The sequence below is a fragment of the Phacochoerus africanus genome, chromosome 4 (assembly GCF_016906955.1).
Source record: "Phacochoerus africanus isolate WHEZ1 chromosome 4, ROS_Pafr_v1, whole genome shotgun sequence".
In the NCBI taxonomy this organism is placed as follows: domain Eukaryota; kingdom Metazoa; phylum Chordata; class Mammalia; order Artiodactyla; family Suidae; genus Phacochoerus; species Phacochoerus africanus.
Genome location: NC_062547.1, coordinates 5883836 through 5903841, shown reverse-complemented (window position 1 = coordinate 5903841; position 20006 = coordinate 5883836). Strand labels below are relative to the sequence as shown.

The following is a 20006-nucleotide window of genomic DNA, read 5'->3' as shown; positions in this document are numbered from 1 at the left end:
TGAGATTATATTCTATGCGTCGTTCTGTCACTTGCCTTTTTCACTTCCTGATGTCTCTGGGATATCTTTTTGCATCAGTACATATAAACCTACCACACCCTTTTTCTTCCTGCTTTTTGTTAGGGCCGCAACCACAGCATATGGAGGTTCCCAGGCTAGGGGTCAAGTCGGAACTATAGCTGCCGGCCTACACCACAGCCACAGTCATGCAGGATCCGAGCCACATCTGCAACCTACACCACAGCTCCCGGCAATGCCAGATCCTTAACCCACTGAGTAAGGCCAGGGATTGAACCCACAACCTCATGGCTCCTAGTCGGATTTGTTTCCACTGTGCCACGATGGGAATGCCCACATCTTTTTAATGTACAATGTAAATAGCTTCCCGCAGCATTTGAAACTGTACTCCATGTCTAACAGCTGCTTGGTGTGCCGTCGTCGTATAGCTGTCCCCTGATTTATTTAATAATCCCCAGTTGTTGGACATTTAGATTGCTTTTCCTTCTTTGCCATTTTAATCACCCTCATTCTTGCCGTGGTGTGATAATCCTGCCAGACAGTGTGGATCCAGACAGGGAGGCTGTGCCAAGCCCATGCTTGGCCAGGTTAAGGTTGACCCCTTCTTCTGTTTAGGCCAGGGCCTTCCAGGGCGTAGTCCGTGCAAGGTTGGCAAGAATTATATCAAAAGTTCAGTGCTAAGCAGCAGGGAGTCTCCACAGACTTTCCAGTACCATTAATATGCCAATGTGCATTAGGAACCTTTAAGAAGTTGGAGACAGAGTATATAGCGTTGCCCAAACCTATTTGACCAGAGAGCTCTTTCTTTTTGTTTTTAAAATTTTTTCATGGCTGCACCCATGGGAAGTTCCCAGGCCAGGGATTGAATCCGAGCCACAGCTGCGACCGATGCCACAGCTGTAGCAATGCCAGATCCTTGAACCCACTGAGCCAGGCCAGGGATCAAACTCAAGCCTCCACAGTGATCAGAGCTGCTGCAGTGGGATTCTTAACCCACTGAGCCACAGCAGGAACTCCAGGGAGCTCTTTCTTTATGAAGGCCCTCATAGAAAATGAGTACGATTTTGGAAACACTGTTTGGAACCAGGAAGACCAACTGCATTAAATCTAAAAGGATCAGTCCCAGGCTTCCTAGGCAGCAGCCTCACACCACACAAGCCAGGTGCTCTAGCCACGCAGGACGGCCCACAGCGCCCCCCACAGGAAGAGCATCTTTTCTTGCTCACGTCGTCCCTTCCATTGGGCATCTGATCCTCTCCCCTTCACCCACCATACTCCCCACAAACTCCTTTAAGATCCCTCTCGGGAGTTCCCATTGTGGCTCACGGGTTAAGAACCTGACATGGGAGTTCCTGTCGTGGCTCAGCAGAAACGAATCTGACTAGCATCCATGAGGATGCAGGTTCCATCCCTGGCCTTGCTCAGTGGGTTAAGGATCCGGCGTTGCCCTGAGCTGTGGTGTAGGTCGCAGACACCACAGATCTGACATTGCTGTGGCTGTTGTGTAGACTGGCAGCTGTAGCTCCGATTTGACTCCTAGCCTGGGAACCTCCATATGCTGCAGGTGTGGCCCTAAAAAGAAAAAAAAAAAAACCGACCATAGTGTCTGTGAGGATGTGGGTTCGATCTCTAGCTTCACTCAGTGGGTTGAGGATCCAGTGTTGCTGTGACTGTGGCGTAGGCAGCAGCTGTAGCTCTGATTCAACCCCTAGCCTGGGAACTTCCATATGCCAAGGGTGCGGCCATAAAAAAAAAAAAAAATCGTTGTTACTGAGCAAAGCCTTCTCTCTGTACCCCACCCACCCCAAACATTGACCTCCACCAGGGCAGGGCTCAGAGCTGAGTCACTTCGCCCCCTAGTGGCCATCCCCAGGTCATTGCACCTGGTGGGCTTTCACTGCGTGCACCATGGCTGGAGGGTTAGAGGGGTTGGTAGGGTGTGGGATCCATCCGGGCCCTGCCAGTCCACAGCCTGCTCTCTCCCCTGCAGGCTTTGTGGCCATGGTGAACAAGGCCATGAGTGCCAAGTTTGAGTGGCTGGTGGCAAGTGCAGAGCAGCTGCTGAAGGAGCTGCCCTGGCCCCCAGCCTTCGAGAAGGACAAGTTCCTCACCCCCGACTTCACCTCTCTGGATGTTCTCACCTTCGCTGGCTCCGGCATCCCTGCGGGCATCAACATCCCCAACTGTGAGCGTCCTCAGGCCCCGCCCCTTCAATGCGATAGTGTCCCCCAAGCTCGCCCCCCCACTCCATTTAGAGCCGCCCCTCCCCCTCCACACGCACGCGCACCCCCCCACACATCACCCTGCTCCATTCACCATCCCAGCCTGTCAGTCTCCTTGTCTGTGACCCTTGACCTTTGCTCCTTCGCTCTGGTCCTCGCCCCGCCCCCTCCAGATGATGACCTGCGGCAGACGGAAGGCTTTAAGAACGTGTCGCTGGGGAACGTGCTGGCCGTGGCCTATGCCACGCAGCGGGAGAAGCTCACCTTCCTGGAAGAGGATGACAAGGTGGGCACCCGCAGCCCGAGGGGCCCATGCTGGGCCCGCCTGACCTCAGCTGATGCAGGAAGGCAGACAGGCCAGTGCAGAGGAAAGAAGCCGGCTTCCTTCCTGACTCTGGCGCTTCCCAGCCATGTGACCTTGTGTCTTTGGAGCCTGTTTCTCCAACTCTCAGTGGAGGCACCTCCTGCCTCACCGGTTGCTGCCGGGATGAGATGGGCTTTGTGGTGCCCAGGGTGGAGTCGGCGGGTAGTAGGCCTTTAGCAAGTATGGTTATCATGATGGGCCCTCGGCCTGGCACGGGGGGTGTCAGCAGGCGGGGTGGCCTTGGTGGGACAGTGGACAACATGGCTCTCTGGTTGTCTTGGCAGGACCTGTACATCCGCTGGAAAGGGCCCTCCTTTGATGTGCAGGTGGGGCTGCATGAGCTGCTGGGTCACGGCAGCGGCAAGCTCTTTGTGCAGGTAAGAACATGGTGGCCAGCCCAGGTGCCAGCAGGAGTCTGCCCCAGGCCAGACTGCTCACAGCCCTCCTCCATCATCAGCCTCCCGGGGTGAAGCCTCACCAGGCTTTGCCCTCAGGTCTCACCTTCCTCCAGATGTCTCAGGACCTCTATGGATGGAGTGGGACCTGCAGGACAGTCCAGCCGAGGTCCCCCCCAGCACAGAGTGGCCTGCACAGGAGGAATGGCTTGGCTCATGCCGGGGAAACCTGTCCTGAGGGTGTGACCCAGGGGTAGGGAGGCCGAGCGGGTAGTCTGGACACTCCCAGTCCTGAGGCTGCAGCACTGTCTCTTTGCACTGCTGTTGCCTGGAGCCTGTGCCTTCCCAGGTATTGTAGGGAGGCCCTTCTCCCCAGAGCTGCCCCTTCCTGTTGACCTGGCGGAGTGGCTGGAGCCCCCTTGGCACCTGCTCGGGCAATAAGAGAAGATGGCCTTTCTGGCGGGCCGAGAAGAGCCCATGTGGATGAGATGACTGGGGGCGGGTGGGGCGAGGCAGTCAGAGAGTGCGGGGCTCTGGGTTGGGCCTGCTCCTTGTCGGGTGGGGCTGGCTCCTTGAATGGGGAAGGCCTGGGCCTGGACGTCAGAAGGATCCAGAGTGTAGCTGGTGGAGCAGCGTGGCGTCGGGCTTCATCCAGGCTTTGAGGTCCTGGGGAAGTCAGCTCCCTTCCCTTGGAGCTTCACTTGGCCCATCTGTTAAATGGGCTTCCTGATTCCTTCTGCAGGGCTTTTGTGAACAATGAAAGCAGAGCCCTGGGACTTGCCTGGCACCCCATAGGCCCCCCCCAAAATGGGTATTGTCAAGAGACTGTGCACACAGATGTGTGTGCCCTAATCCCACGGTGCGGTTCTTTGTCTCTGAGCCTTATTTTCGTCCTCTGTGCAATGGGGTCACAACGGAAATGTCCTTGGAGGGTGGCTGCCAGGAGGAGATGGATGGTGCGCAAAAGAGGCTTAGCACACTGCTTAGTGGACAGTGACGGCGGTACTTTCAAGGCACGGTCCCATGCTGCAGCCTCCTCTGCCAGGAGAGGGGCCAGAAAGTCAGGAAACTTGGGGCCGAATCCTTGCTCCCTCTCACCAGCTGTGTGGCCCTGAGCAAGTCACTTCACCTTTCTGGTCCTCTGTTTTGTCATGTAAACTGGGGATAACTGTGCCCACCCACTGGGCCATCTCCAGCTGGGGCCTGAGATGCTGGGTCCGGGTCCTTATGTGGCTTTGGGCACATACCCCACCTCTGGTGCACAGTGTCACTCTCTGTGCAGTGGGGTAGGTGTCCCTGCTTCTCCCTCCTCCGGGCATCTGAGAGGTGTCACAGGTCTCAGGTTTGGAGGCAGTGGTGTCTCGGTGGACCTGCTGCTCCTGCCACCCACTCCCTGCTTCCCTGTTGTTGCTCCGAGCCACTTGGATCCAGGCTGACAGCCTGGCCCTGGGCAGGGGCACCTAGCCCTCACCTCCCCATGTCCGGGACTCTTCCCCTGCAGGATGAGAAGGGAGCATTCAACTTTGACCAGGAGACGGTGATCAACCCAGAGACGGGGGAGCAGGTGAGGGCGGCCTCAGCGGAGCCCCGGGGTGCTGGGGGGGCCTGGGGGGAGTGGCAACCCCCCCCCCCCCCCCCCGCTGAGCCTGCTTACCCGGCCTCCCCTCCCAGATTCAGAGCTGGTACCGGAGCGGGGAGACCTGGGACAGCAAGTTCAGCACCATCGCCTCCAGCTACGAAGAGTGCCGGGCCGAGAGCGTGGGCCTCTACCTCTGCCTCAACCCGCAAGTGCTGGAGTACGAGCAGCAGGCTCGGAGTGGGGGGGCTTTCTGTGGATGGAGGGGGTGCTGGGGGGGGGTGTCCAGGCAGCCTCACACACACACCCGCTTGTCCCCAGGATCTTTGGCTTCGAGGGGGCCGACGCGGAGGATGTGATCTACGTGAACTGGCTCAACATGGTTCGGGCCGGGCTGCTCGCTCTGGAGTTCTACACCCCTGAGGCCACCAGCTGGAGACAGGTGGGGGCCAGGGGACCCCTCAGGAGGGAAGCGCCTGTGGTGGGGACCAAGATCAGGATTCCGGGTGTAGGTATGGGACAGCCGTACCTACGAGGCACACGAACTGGGTTGATCCCACACTCCACAGCATCTGAGGGCCAGTCGCGTCACTGTCGTGAGTCCCTGTGTCCCTGTCTGTGAAATGGGAGTAATAATCTCCCTTGCCCCCTGGAGGGCGCATCCGATGAGATGATGTTACCATGACAACCAGCAGATGACTTGCATAGCATGTACTCTGTGCCAGTTGTTCAAAGCATTTTACATGAATTAACCTGTTTGCCCCCACTGTCAGCCAACCCAGGAGGTAGGTACTATTATTACCTTCATTTGAGAGGTGAGGAAATTGAGGCACAGAGAGATTAAGTAACTTGCTGGTGAGTAACAGCCAGAGGTCAAATCCAAGGAGCCTGTCTCCAGAGCCATTAAGCTGCATTGGTATGAGATATTCTTTGGAAATAGGGTAAAAGCAATAGAAAAGTTTTTTTTTTTTTTAATAAGTCTGTTTTGAGGGGACAGTATTGTGTCATCAAAAGAACACACTCGAGGAGTTCCCGTCGTGGCGCAGTGGTTAACGAATCCGACTAGGAACCATGAGGTTGCGGGTTCGGTCTCTGCCCTTGCTCAGTGGGTTAAGGATCCGGCGTTGCCGTGAGCTGTGGTGTAGGTTGCAGATGAGGCTCGGATCCCGCGTTGCTGTGGCTCTGGCGTAGGCCGGTGGCTACAGCTCCGATTCCACCCCTAGCCTGGGAACCTCCATATGCCGTGGGAGCGGCCCAAGAAATAGCAACAACAACAACAACAACAATAACAACAACAAAAGACAAAAAAAAAAAAAAAGAACACACTCGAGGGCGTTCCCTTCATGGCTCAGTGGTTAATGAACCTGACTAGGATCCATGAGGATTCGGGTTCGATCCCTGGCCTCACTCAGTGGGTCAAGGATCCGGTGTTGCCGTGAGCTGTAGTGTAGGTCACAGACACAGCTCAGATCTGGCATTGGTATGGCTATATTGTAGGCTGGCAGCTGTAGCTCAGATTTGACCCCTAGTCTGGGAACCTCCACATGCCACGGATGCAGCCCTAAAAAAAAAAAAAAAAAAGTGGTTTTCTTTATTTTTGTTTTTTTGGGCAGTACCCCTTGGAATGTGAAAGTTCCCAGACCAGGGATCGAACCTGTGCCACAGCAGCAACCTGAGCTGCTGCATTGACCACCCTGGATCCTTAACCTGCTGCCCCACAAGGGAACTCCAGAACACATGGTTTAGAGTCAGGGAACTTGGGTCCAAGTCCCCGCTCCCTCTTACCAGCTGTGTGGCCCTGAGCAAGTCACTTCCCCTTTCCAGGCCTCTGTTTTCTCATCTGTAAACTGGGGATAACTGCGCCTTCTTGATCCCACTGTTGAAAGCAGACAGGGTTATGGAGGAGAAAGTGATTGGGGTCCTGGTGGCGTGGGACCCTGTGGAGTAACTGCTGTCATTGGGCCAGGGCGTGGAGCAGCAGAGGGCATGGTGGGTGACAAGGGGGAGCACGGGGCTCTGGGTCCTGCCTGGAAATGGTCAGCTTGTCCCGCAGGGCAGCCTGCCCTCCCACGTGAGCGAAGGGAAACATCTGAGGGGGGTGGAGTAGGACGGGGGAGGATAAAAACGACCCTGATCTTTGATGACAAGGAGCACGTCTGCCCTCAGGGCTTGGAAGGAGCTCTTGACACTTATCTCTCGTAAGTGAATGATTCCTGTCCCTTTGGCCCCCACAGGCCCACATGCAGGCCCGGTTTGTGATCCTGAGGGTCTTGCTGGAGGCTGGCGAGGGACTCGTGTCCGTCACCCCGACCACAGGCTCCGATGGGCGCCCGGATGCGCGGGTCCGCCTTGACCGCGGCAAGATCCGGTCTGTGGGCAAGCCCGCCCTGGAGAGGTTCCTGCGGAGGCTCCAGGTGAGCAGAGGCTCCTCCTGCCTCGGGGACCCCTCCAACCTCACGCTCTCTCCCCACCCTGTAATTGGGAAGGAAGGCTTCTTGGAGGAGGCGGTGCCTAAGCTGGAATTTGAGTGCCAAGGGGGAACCCGCTGAGAGAAGATGTGAGAGCAGAAGAAGAGTGTAAAGGCAGGTCTTAGGACTGGAATGAGCTGGGGTCAGGGGTTGAGGAACAGAAGGAAGTCTAGAGCTTAGTGAGGGAGGGTTCCCTGGCTTCCCTCCCCCTGGGGGATACTTAGAGTTGGGAGACCCTTTTGGGGTTCTGGTGCCAGGGCTAACCCGCTGTGTAACTTGGGGGCATACTTTGCCTCTCTGGGCTCCACTTTTCTCATCTGTTAAATGGGTCCATCACCTGCCTCACCTGGCAGGATTTACATGAAACAACCTCTATGTGGCACTGAGCAAAGAGAAGGCCACATTATCCAGGCCAGTGTGATGCAAAATGTGGCCCAGCGACCAGCGTCGCCCAGGAGCAGGTTAGAGCTGCAGGTGCTCGGGCCTACCCCAGACCTCCTGACTCAGAAATTCTGAGTGCAGGGCCCAGGAATTGGCATGGTTACTAGGCTGCCGGTGGTTCTGATGCTTAGCAAAGCTGGAGGACCATTGATGATAAGCCACGCCTTGCTGGGGCAGGGCCGTCCATCCAAACAGGGTTCTCCTGGCTCTTTCAACCTGAAGAAAGCGCAGCTGTTGACTCAGCAAAGATCTCTTTATGATTATACTCCCACCTGTTTCCAGAAAGACTTTAAAGCATTTTTCCATAAAAGAGAAATATTTGGCTATTAAAGTAAAATAAAATTAGGCATTAAAAATCATTAGGAGAACCATTGTGGTTCAGCAGGTTAAGAACCTGACTAGTGGGAGTTCCCGTTGTGGCTCAGCGGGTTACAAACCCAACTAGTATCCATGACGATGTGGGTTTGATCCCTGGCCTCAGTGGATTAAGGATCCCAGGTTACTGTGAGCTGCAGCTTAGGTCGCAGATGCTGCTCGGATCTGGCTTTGCTGTGGTTGTGCTGTAAGCCTGCAGCTGCAGCTCTGATTCGACCCCTAGCCTGGGAACCTCCATATGCCTCAGGTATGTCCCTAAAAAGAAAAAGAAAAAAGAAAAAAGAATAATAATCATTAGGTACAGGAGTTCCCACTGTGGCACATCAGGTTCAGTGGCACCAGGACGCAGGTTTGATCCCTGGTCGGGCACAGAGAGTTAAAGAACCCAGCATTGCTGCAGCTGCAGTGTAGGTTGCAACTGTGGCTCAGATCTGATCCCTGGTCTGGGAATGCCATATACCTCAGGGCAGCCAAAAAAGAAAAAAAAAAATCATTAGATGCAGAAGACATGTTATGTCTTGGATTAGCTTCTGGAGTAGAGAAAGGACATTCAGGGGTTCCCTGGTAGTCTAGTGGTTAAGACTGCAGCCCAGGTTCAATCCCTGGTCTGGGAACTGAGACCCTGCATCAAGCTGCTGCACACCTCGACCAGAAAAATAAGGGGGAAAACTAGTGAAATCTAAATAAAGTCTGGAGTTTAGTTAATAGTAATGCACCCATTTTGTAAGATGCTAACAACAGGCAAAACTGGGCCAGGGACATGCAGGAATTCTCTGTACTATCTTTGCAACTTTTTTGTAAATCTAAAATTATTCCAAAAGAGTTTATTAATAATAATGAGTTGCTGGATGAAGGGATCAAATCTGTCACATCTTCGGCCAGTGTCGAGCTGTGACCGGGTAGTAAATGAACACAGAGTGTTCCCTTCTAGAGACTGAAGCAGGTGGGTCTCTGTTCAAGAGGGATCATTCAGCAGAATGGACAGCGGCCGCAGCAGTAGTTCTCCAAACACATGGAAATAGGGAAGCATTTTTGTGTGGCTGTTTCTTTTATTAGCCCCTTAGGGAAAGCCAAGAACACAGCAGGGAGAATGAAGGCATTTCCACAGGGAAAGGCTTCAGCCACAAGTCACAAACACAGTTATAATTTTGCCCCATCCTTATTGTACAAAATCAGCGAGGTGAGGTATAAATCGGTCTTTCTGGCACCAATAGGCTTAACTCCCACAAGCAATCGGCTGGAACTGAGCAGCAGACACTGCATTTGGATATTTGGACATGACATGACCCCCCACTGGGCCAGGGCAACTCCCCATTTCCCACATCCGCCTTAGCTAACTCGTCTATGATACCACTTGGCTCCCGGGGGTACCCATGTTGCCAGCTCTCTGGTTTAAGCTCCAGGGGTCTGACGTGTTGACCTGATGAATGTGTGTTCACATTCTGGGTGTTAAGCATTATGCAGAAGACAGAGCTCCTAGTGTGGCTCAGCAGTAAGGAACCTGACTGGTATCCATAAGGATGCGGGTTCAATTCCCAGCCTCACTCAGTGGGTTAAGGATCTGGTGTTACTGTGAGCTGTGGTGTAGGTTGCAGACAAGGCTCGGATCCTACGTTGCTGTGGTTCTGGTGTAGGTCAGCAACTACAGCTCCGATTCGACCCCTAGCCTGGGACCTTCCATATGCTGCAGGTACGGCCCTAAAAAGCAATAAAGACGGGAGAAAAGTATTATGCTGAAGAGAAAGGTGAAACAAGCTTGCGAAACTTCCCCCAGGAATTCCCAGTCAGTTTTAATTACTCCAACGCTAGGAAAAGTCATTCTGACCCTGGATCTGAGAGGAGGAGGCTTACCCGGAGGGTGCCCTGCTAGGAATCCTACTTTGCCACCTGCAGACTGGCAGAATAAGTAAGGAACAGACACACACAGTGTCAGTTATTTGGAAGAGAACCGAAGAGATCTCCTAGTAATAACCTTTATAATCACTGAAACTGAAAACAGACGCAGGTCAGACAGATCCAGCTGAAGATACGAAGAATTATACACCAGGTAGCACAGAGGGACAAAGACAGACAATGTCAAAGAGAGGTTAAGAGACATGGAGAAGAGCGTGAGAAAGTCTAATATACATAAACTGAAGTTCCAAGAGGAAAGGAAAGAGAAGAGGTCAGAGAAGGAATATTAGATAATGGCTGAGACATTTTTTTTGTAATTAAAAAAAATTTTTTTTCTTTTTATGGCTGCACCTGTGGCATATGGAAGTTCCCGGGCCAGGGGTCAATTCAGAGCTGCAGCTGCAGCCTAAGCCACAGCCATGGCAACAGCAGATCTGAGCTGGTGTGACCTATGTCACAGCTTGCAGCAATGCTGGATCCTTAATCCACTGAGTGGGGCCAGGGATGGAACCCGCATCCTCATAGAAACAACGTCAGGTCCTCACCCTGCTGAGCCACGATGGAAGCCCGATGGCTGAGAATTTTATAGAACTTATTAAAGACTCAATTTATAAATCCAGGAAGCTCAAGAAAGCCTAAGGATGACAGGTGAAACCACTGTCGAGAAACATCATAGAATAATGCAAAACATCAAACATGCAGAGATGATCCTAAAAGCAGCCAAAGAATAAAGACAGATTACCTAGAAAAGGATGACAATTAGACTGTGAGCTGACCTGGCTACAGTGGAAGCCAGAAAACAGAAGAATGATATCCTCCAAGTGCTGAGAGTAAATAACTTTTAACACCTAGTAAAATCATCTTTCGAGAATTAAAATGAGATGTCCCCCCTGTGCCACAATGGGATCGGCAGTGTCTTGGGAGCCCTGGGAAGCAGGATTGATCCCTAGTCCGACAGAGTGGGTTAAGGATCTGCTGTTGCTGCAGCTGCGGCAGGGGTCACGACTGCAGCTCAGATCTGGTCCCTGGATGGGGAACTTCACATGGCGCAGGGCAGCCAAAAAAGAAAAAAAAAGAAGAATTCAGATGCGTTAAAGACACTTTTAGACAAACAAAAACAGAGTTTACCATCAACAAATCCTGTGTTAAAGAAATTTCTATAGGATGTAATTTAGAAATTTCCATAGGATGTAATTTAGGAGTTTCCTTGTAGTGCAGCGGATTAAGGAACCAGCATTGCCACAGATGTGGCATAGGTCTCAGCTGCAGCTCAGATTCGATCTCTGACCTGGGAGCTTCCGTATGCTGCTGTGAGTGCTAGGGGTGGGGGGCCAGGGGTGGGGGCAGGGTTTGGTGCCATAATGTCTATATTCTCTCATCCTGCTGTATTTAAGTTGGAGTCAGTATTAATTTTAAGTGTGTGTGTGTGTGTGTGAATGTTAAAGCCCTTCAAAATAAAGTGTAATTTAAATAAGAAATTTGAGCAGAAACCAGAAAATAGACCTGAGCCATAACAAAATGAACAAATCAGAATCTGTGGGATGCAGCTAAATTCCTACCTAACAGCCTTAACTGCGTGTATTAGGAATAGAGAAATGTTCTAATTAACTAAACAACAAGATTAAGAATTCAGGGGAGATGGGGAAATAAATAGAAAGTAGGAGGAAAATTAGAAATGGAAGGACAGGAGTTCCTGTCATGGCTCAGCGAGTTACAAACCCAGCTGGTATCCATGAGGACGCGGGTTTGATCCCTGGTCCCGCTCAGTGGGTTAAGGATCTGGTGTTGCCCTGAGCTGTGGTGTAGGTCGCAGATGCAGTCGGGATCTGGCGTTGCAGTGGCTGTAGCCCAGGCCGGCAGCTGCGGCTCTGATGCAACCCCTAGACTGGGAACTTCCATATGCCACAGGTTCGGCCCTAAAAAAGGCAAAACAACAACAACAACAACAAATCAAACAAACAAACAAAATGGAAGGACAGACAAATGAACTGAAATACAGAGAAGACAAAGAAAGCCAGAAGGTGGTTTTAAAAAAGCTAATAAAATTGACAAACATCTGGAATTCCTGTTGTGGCTCAGTGGTTAACAAACCCGACTAGCATCCATGAGGACATAGGTTCCATCCCTGGCCTCGCTCAGTGGCTTAAGGATCTGGTGTTGCTGTGAGCTGTGGTTGTAGATAGTAGACATGGCTCAGATCCCACGTTGCTGTGGCTGTGGTGTAGGCCGGTGGCTACAGCTCCAATTCGACCTGGGAATTGGAGCTGTAGCCACCGTTAACGACTGCGCCACGATGGGAACTCCCATAAATATTTTTAAATGTTTTATTAAAGTATAGCTGATTTATAACGACCTGGGAATTGGAGCCTGGGAACCTCCATATGCCGCTGGTGTGGCCCTAAAAAAGACAAAAAAAAAAAATTGACAACATCTGACAAGATTTGTCAGGAAAAAGAGTGACGGCATATATGAGTCGAAATTTAAAGGAAGACATCACTGTAAATATAGCAGGAATTTATGGCAATAAACTTTATGCCATAAATATTTTTATTTTTATTTTTTATTTTTATTTTATTTTATTTTTTTGTCTTTTGCCATTTCTTGGGCCGCTCCCGAGGCATATGGAGGTTCCCAAGCTAGGGGTCGAATCGGAGCTGTAGCCACCGGCCTACACCAGAGCCACAGCAACTCGGGATCCGAGCCGCGTCTGCAACCTACACCACAGCTCATGGCAACGCCGGATCATTAACCCACTGAGCAAGGGCAGGGACCGAACCTGCAACCTCATGGTTCCTAGTCGGATTCGTTAACCACTGCGCCACGATGGGAACTCCCATAAATATTTTTAAATGTTTTATTAAAGTATAGCTGATTTATAACGTTGTGCCATTTCTGCTGTACAGCAAAGTGACCCAGTCATCCATCTATACATTCCCTTTCTTAGATTATCTTCCATCACGGTCTGTCCCAAGAGACTGGAGAGTGTTCCCTGTGCTGTACGGTAGGATCTCTGCTTATCCTACAGCAACAAACTTTATAACTTAGATGGATTGACAAATTCCGAGAAAACTATAACTTATTAAAATAGATTCATGAGGAGTCCCTGCTGTGGCACAATGGGATCGGCGGTGTGTCTGCAGCACCAAGACATAGGTTTGATCCCCTGCCCAGCATAAGGGGTTAAAGGATCTGGAATTGCCACAACTGCTGTGTAGGGTGCAACTGCCGCTTGGATTTGATCCCTGGCCCAGGAACTCCGTATACCTCGGGGTGGCCAAAAATGAAAAAATAAATAAAATCGACTCATGAATAGATAAGTCAAATAATCCTATAGCTCTTATAGAAATTAAAGCAGTAGTCTAAAATCTTCACACACAAAAATGCCAGGCCCAGGGTTCCGTAGGGGAAGAAAAAAAAAAAAGCTAAACCCACGGGGTTTTTTTGTCTTTTTTTTTTTTTTTTTTAAGGGCTGCAGCCGTGGCATTATGGAAGCTCCCAGGCTAGGGGTCGAAACAGAGCTGCAGCAGCCAGCCACAGCCACATCAGATCCAAGCCTTGTCTGCAGTCTACACGACAGCTCACGGCAACGCCAGATTCTTAACCCACCGAGTGAGGCCAGGGATGGAACCTGCATTCTCATGGATACGGCTGAGTCACAATGGGAACTCCCCATTCTTGTTTTTCATGGCCACACCCACAGCAATGCCAGATCCTTTAACCTACTACACCGGGCTAGGGATGGAACCAGCACCCCCAGAGTGACCCCAGCTGCGGCAGTCCAATTCTTTTTTTTTTTTTTGTCTTTTTGCAATTTCTTGGGCTGCTTCCGCGGCATATGGAGGTTCCCAGGCTAGGGGTCCAATCGGAGCTGTAGCCACCAGTCTACACCAGAGGCACCGCAACGCGGGATCTGAGCCGCGTCTGCAACCTACACCACAGCTCACAGCAATGCCAGATCGTTAACCCACTGAGCAAGGGCAGGGACCGAACCCGCAACCTCATGGTTCCTAGTCGGATTCGTTAACCACTGCGCCACGATGGGAACTCCTGCAGTCCAATTCTTAGGCCACTGTGCCACACCAGAAACTCCTAACCCACAGAGTTTTGTAGGTGAATCCTACGAAGTGTTCAAGTAACAGATGGTATCAATTTTATATCCATTCTTCCATATAATAGAAAAAGAAAAATATTCTCTACCTCATTTTATGATGCCAGTTTAATCTTGACACCAAAATCAAAGGTAGTTCAAGGGAAAATGTAAATGCCAAAATTCTACACAAAATCTTAGCAAATGAAATCCAGAAAATGCCAGCTTGGGTTTATTTATTTCATTATTTTTTGCCTTTTTTTCTTTTCTTTTTGCGGCTACACCTGTGGCATATGGAAGTTTGAGGGCTAGTGGTCCAGGCAGAGCTACAGCTGGGTCTATCCCACAGCCAAGGCAACACTGGACCTGAGCCGCATCTGCAACCTACACCATAGCTTGCAGCAATGCCGGATCCTGAACCCACTGAGTGAGGCCAGAGATCGAACCCCCATCCACATGGACACTATGTTGGGTTCTTAACCTGCTGAGCCACAACTCACACAGCACCCTTGAAGCAAACCAGGCTGGGAACTTGCTCCGCCAGATACCAGATTTTATCCTAAGACTTCTCAGTATCATCGTGGCATCGCGGCAGGAACAGACAAGTTGCTAGGGACAGAACCAAGAGCCTTGACTCTGTTTGGTGTATGATGGAAGTGGCATTGCAGGGGCTATTTAATAGTGGCACTGGGCAACAAGATATCCTTACGGAGAGGCAGATTGGATTTCTACTTTATACCACACATGAAAATCACAGAGAGATTAAAGGCCTACACATGAAAGGCAGTGTTTTAATCTGAGAAAATATCATTATGGCCTCAGGGTGGAGAGGAATTTCTCCCCACGTAGGAAGCACAAGCAATTAAGAAAGAGGAGCTCCTGGTGTGGCACAGTGGGTTAAGGATCTGGCATTGCCGCAGCTGTGGCATAGGTCACAGCTGCAGCTCAGATTCAGTCCCTGGCCTGGGAAATTCCATGTGCCGCAGGCACAGCCAAAAGGAGAGATACAGGAGTTCCTGTCATGGCGCAGTGGTTAACGAATCCGACTAGGAACCATGAGGTTGCGGGTTCGGTCTCTGCCCTTGCTCAGTGGGTTAACGATCCGGCGTTGCCGTGAGCTGTGGTGTAGGTTGCAGACGCGGCTCGGATCCCGCGTTGCTGTGGCTCTGGTGTAGGCCAGTGGCTACGGCTCCGATTGGACCCCTAGCCTGGGAACCTCCATATGCCGCTGGAGCGGCCCAAGAAACAGCAAAAAGACAAAAAAAAAACCAAAAAAAAAAAAACAAAAGGAGAGATACATAGATAGATGGATAGAGAGACAGACAGACACCTATATGTGTGTGTATATATGTATGTATGTGTATGCATGTAAATGTGTAAACACGTGTGTATATATACATATATATATTTCTACATACATATATATGTACATATGTATATATTCTATATACATATATATGTATATATTCTATATACATATATATGTATATATTCTATATACATATATATTTCTACCTTTATATATAAAGAGCTTTATTTATTTATTGGGATTCAAGCCATGTCTGCGACCTACACCACAGCTCATGGCAACGCTGGATCCTTAACCCACTGAGCAAGGCCAGGGATCGAACCCGCAACCTCATGGTTCCTAGTCGATTTGTTAACCACTGAGCCAGGATGGGAACTCCAAGAACTTTCTTTTTTTAAAAAAAGTGAAGACAACCTAATAGGAGAAAAGGCAAAAGTCATGAACACAAAAATGAACAGGCCGCCAGCTAGTGGGAAGTTGTCCCATCCTCTTAGCAATTAGGGAAGCACAACTTAAACCCCATGAGATTTCCACCCACCAGCGTGGCAAAAATGAAAAACTGTCCACGTGACGCCCGGGCAGCAAGCAGGACGGATCGCCACCCCCTGGTTCCAGGAGTGGAAACAGGTGGGACAACTCTGGAAAACAGTGTGGGCGTTGTCCCTGAAGGCTGAGCAGTCACCTGACCTCCAGACCTCAGGTGTCCTGGAGAAACCTGCACCTGTTCAGCAGGATGTCCTCAGGGGCCTTGAACGGCAAAGGACACAGGTGACACAGCAACGGGGGAACAGATGGGATTGTGCTGTGTTTGAAAGGGGACGACTTAGAGCATTGGGAAGGTGAACTCCAGCTGCAGGCACAAACCCAGATGAATCTCGAACGTAACTCAGAAAAAGAAAAAAAAAAAAGCAAATCCCAGGATACAGGCAAAAATTTAAATAACATAATTGAGACTAAACCTCAGGGAAAAACAAGGGACTACGAAATACGAAGCCCCCAGTTGAGGGCTGATTCCTCAGCCGGGAGAGGCCGCAATCAAGGAGGGGCTGATGGGACTAACCTTAAGCTGGGTGGTGGTTGTATAGGTGTCTGATTCTTTATAACGTATGTATTATACCTTTCGGGTATGAGAAATGTCTTATCAAAAAAAAAAAAAAAGGAGTTCCTGTTGTGGTTCAGTGGGTGAAGAACTCAGCACAGTCTCCATGAGGATGCCTCTTGTATCCCTGGCCTTGCTCAGTGGGTTAAGGACTCAGTGTTGCCAAAAGCTGCGGTGTAGGTCACATGCTGCTCGGATCCCAGGTTGCTGTGGCTGTGGTGTAGGATGGCCGGCAGCTGCAGCTCTGACTCCACCCCCAGCCTGGGAATCTCCATGGTCCACGGGCACGGCCCTAAAAGGAAAAAGAGGGTGATGCGAGTGCCTGCCTGGTCTACAGCCCAAGTGAGACAATCAGATGGGACCCATTGCCTTTACTTTTTTTCTTGGCCGCGGCACTCACTGGATTTTTATTGTTTTGTTTTTTATTTTTGTTGTCTTTTTGCCTTTTCTAGGGCCCCACCCATGGCATATGGAGGTTCCCAGGCTAGGGGGCTAATCGGAGCTATAGCTGCCGGCCTACACCAGAGCCACAGCAACGCGGGATCCGAGCCGTGTCTGCGACCTACACCACAGCTCATGGCAATGCCGAATCCTTAACCCATTGAGCAAGGCCAGGGATCGAACCCGCAACCTCATGGTTCCTAGATGGATTCATTAGCCACTACACCACCATGGGAACTCCCACTCAGTGGATTGATGTGGGATCTCAGTTCCCGGGCCAGGGGTTGAACCCTGGGGCTGCAGCAGTGAAGGCCCTGAGTCCTAACCACTGGACTACGAGGGAACTTCCCAGTTTCATGTTAATACGGGCTCCTACTGTGTGTGCTCACACGTGATCTGCATTCCTCATGTATGCAGCACAGTAAAACTGGGAGAGCAGATATGGTCCCGGGATGGCGAAGTCGGCTATGGCCCCGGGGTGAAGCCCTGTGGATACGGAGGGTGCCCATCCTAGGCGCTCACTCCTGCCCCCCTGCAGGTGCTGAAGTCCACCGGGGATGTCGCCGGAGGCCGGGCCCTCTACGAGGGGTATGCAGCGGTCACTGATGCGCCCCCCGAGTGCTTCCTCTCGCTCAGGGACACGGTGCTGCTCCGCAAGGAATCTCGGAAGCTCATCGTTCAGCCCAACACTCGCCTGGAAGGTAAGGAACTCCTGAGCCCTCTTTGGGGGACGGGGGGACCAGGCGGGGCCTCTGGGAGCACAGAGGAGGGCTGGGACCCACCCCAGAGCTCAGGAAAGGCTGCCTGGGAGGCTCCTGCTTCTCCCCTTCCCTGCCACAGTCCTCCCTGTGCAAAACCTTGGCCTCTACCCCCTACCTCCACTGCACACGCGGGGTCAGGCTGCTTATGAGGTGGCAACGGAAGGACCAAGGAGGCCAGCAGAGTGGGGGCCGACAGACCCAAGACTAAGAGGACAGTGGGGCTCTGCAGAGCCCAAGGCCCCTCTCCCTCCTCAAGTGATGGTTCCATTTCCAAAAGCCCTGATCCCGTCAGTCCTGCGCCTGCGCCTTTTGTAGCAAAGGCCTTGGGTCCCAGCACCCTGCTTCACTCACTGCCCTCCCGTCCCTTGACTCATCTTCCCTGACACTGGTCACGTGAGGCACCTCAGAAGAGGCAGTGCCGGGCTGAGGCTAGAGCGAAAGCCTCAGAACTGCTCTGCGGAGTTCCCATCGTGGCTCAGCAGTAACAAACCCGACCAGCATCCATGAGGACTTGGGTTCAACCCCCAGCCTCTCTCAGTGGGTTAAGAATCTGGCGTTGCTGTGACCTATGCTGTAGGTCACAGATGTGGCTGGGATCCTGCATTGCTGTGAGCTGTGGCTGTAGCCGGCCACTGTAACTCCAATTGGCACCCCTAGCCTGGGAACTTCTATATGCCGTGGGTTCAGCCCTAAAAAGAAAAAAAAAAGAACTGCTCTGCCACCTTGGCCTGGCCGCTTGACAGTTCTGGGCTTGGGGGTCCTCATTCATGAAGCCAGGGTTGATGGTGTGCTGACACAAGAGTGAACCTGAATTAAGTACTTCCTTCAAGTTCCAAGTGCTTTCCGGGGATTAATCCTTGAAATCCTCACAGTAGCCCAGCGAGGTAGGTATTTTTATTACCCCCATTTTACAGATAAGGAAACCGAGGCACAGAGAGTTGGTTACCCAAAGCTTACAGCTTTTTACTGGGGGAGCCGAGAGGCAGATTAAGAGCGCATGTCCCTCACTGCCATCGTCACGGGCAGTTTTGAGGGTTAAATGACACGATTACCTGCTTCTGGTGAGGACAAAACATTTAGGAGGTTTATCCCAAACCCTTCACTCTGCACTCCAGAGGCGTCCTGGGGTTTGGCCCCAACCCCTGCCCCTCTCCCCTGGCTCGCCACCTGCCAGAGCGGGCCTCTCATTTCTCCCATCCCCAAGCTCGATCTGGTCCTGCAGCCTTTGCCCTCACTGTCCCCTCTGGTTGGCAGGCTCCTCCCCCAAATCTTTGTCTGGCTGAGCCTTCTTGTCATTTGGTCTCTGTTAAATGACATCTCTTGGGAGGGGCTGCCCTGACCCCTCCACCTAAGATAATCCCTTCAGCCCCGCTATTCCTTTTTTTTTCTTTTCTTCCTTTTTTGGCACATGGAGTTCCCAGGCCAGGGATCAGATCTGAGCCACAGTTGTAAACTGTGCCGCAACTGCGGCAGTACTGGATCCTTTAACCCACTGTGCTGGGCTGGGGATCAAACCTGCATCCTGGTGCTGCAGAGACACTGCCGAGCTCATTGCACCACAATGGGAACTCCAGCCCCTCCATCCTATCACCCGGCTTCATTTCCTTTGTGCAGCCGTCGCTTGGCTGTTTTCCTGTCTCGGTGACCGCAGGAGCAGCACATCCCAGCACGTAGCACAGGGCCGGGCCCACGGGAGCCACTTGGTGCCTGTCAAATGAATGAATCATGCCGGGCACATCATGAGTGCCCATTACTCGGAGAGCATCATCACTGCCCGGATTGCCCCGCCCTGGGCCGGCTTTGGGGATGAACTGCTCACTTCAAGTAGTTCACAGCCCTTTCGGAGTAAGACAGAGAGAGAGACGATCTTACAAAAGAAGTCTTCATGGGGCAAACGGTGGCCTGAACACTTAGAGAAGGGACCGTCACATGGACCTTAGAGGGTCTCAGGGAAGGGTCTGGAGAGGAAGGCGGCATTAAACCTTAAGGCCTGAAGAACAGGTGAACCTTCAAGGGTAGTGGTGAGGATGCGAGGAACCAACTTTTGAAGACTTCCGTGTGCCAGAGTCTGGGCAAAAACTTTTCATGGATTAACTCCCAACCACTCAGTGAGCACGTTAGTATCCCCATTTTTCAGTAGGAAACAGAGACACCAAAGGGTTGTGTATTTGCTTGAGGTCACACAGTTAGGGGGTGGCAGGACCAGGGTTTGAACTTGGGCCATCCTAACCTAGAGCCTGTGCTCTTCACTGCGTACTTCCCGTAATGACACTGAGCCAGTGGAGCAGTAGAAGCGCATTAGAGGGAAACGCTTCCCGTGGGTATTGGGGAGCACCCGTAAGTTAAATGGGTGCCCTGGGAATAATAGGCTCAGAGATTGTGGTGCGCATGGCAGCTCTTGGTGAGCATTCCCTCCATGCATTACTGCACTTATCATCAGAGAGTCTTCAGAGAAGCACTGTGCTCACCCCCACTTTATAGATGAGGAAGCTGAGGCTGACAGAGGTTGAGAAACTTGCCCAGGGTCCCACAGGAGACAGGGATGAAGCAATTTTTA

At 51.6% G+C, this 20006-nt stretch overlaps 1 protein-coding gene across 4 annotated transcripts in view; it reads left to right on the top strand.

The window, feature by feature from the left end:
• The window catches only part of DPP3 (dipeptidyl peptidase 3), a 40864-nt gene that overhangs the window by 19489 nt on the left and 1369 nt on the right, over positions 1-20006 (top strand). For all 4 annotated transcript variants that reach the window (XM_047775180.1, XM_047775179.1, XM_047775182.1 and 1 more), the window contains 8 exons: positions 2009-2203; positions 2414-2526; positions 2889-2981; positions 4501-4563; positions 4671-4795; positions 4897-5017; positions 6810-6989; positions 17227-17389. In XM_047775180.1, coding sequence (XP_047631136.1) covers positions 2009-2203; positions 2414-2526; positions 2889-2981; positions 4501-4563; positions 4671-4795; positions 4897-5017; positions 6810-6989; positions 17227-17389 — 1053 coding nt within the window. The remainder of the gene's footprint in view (positions 1-2008; positions 2204-2413; positions 2527-2888; positions 2982-4500; positions 4564-4670; positions 4796-4896; positions 5018-6809; positions 6990-17226; positions 17390-20006) is intronic.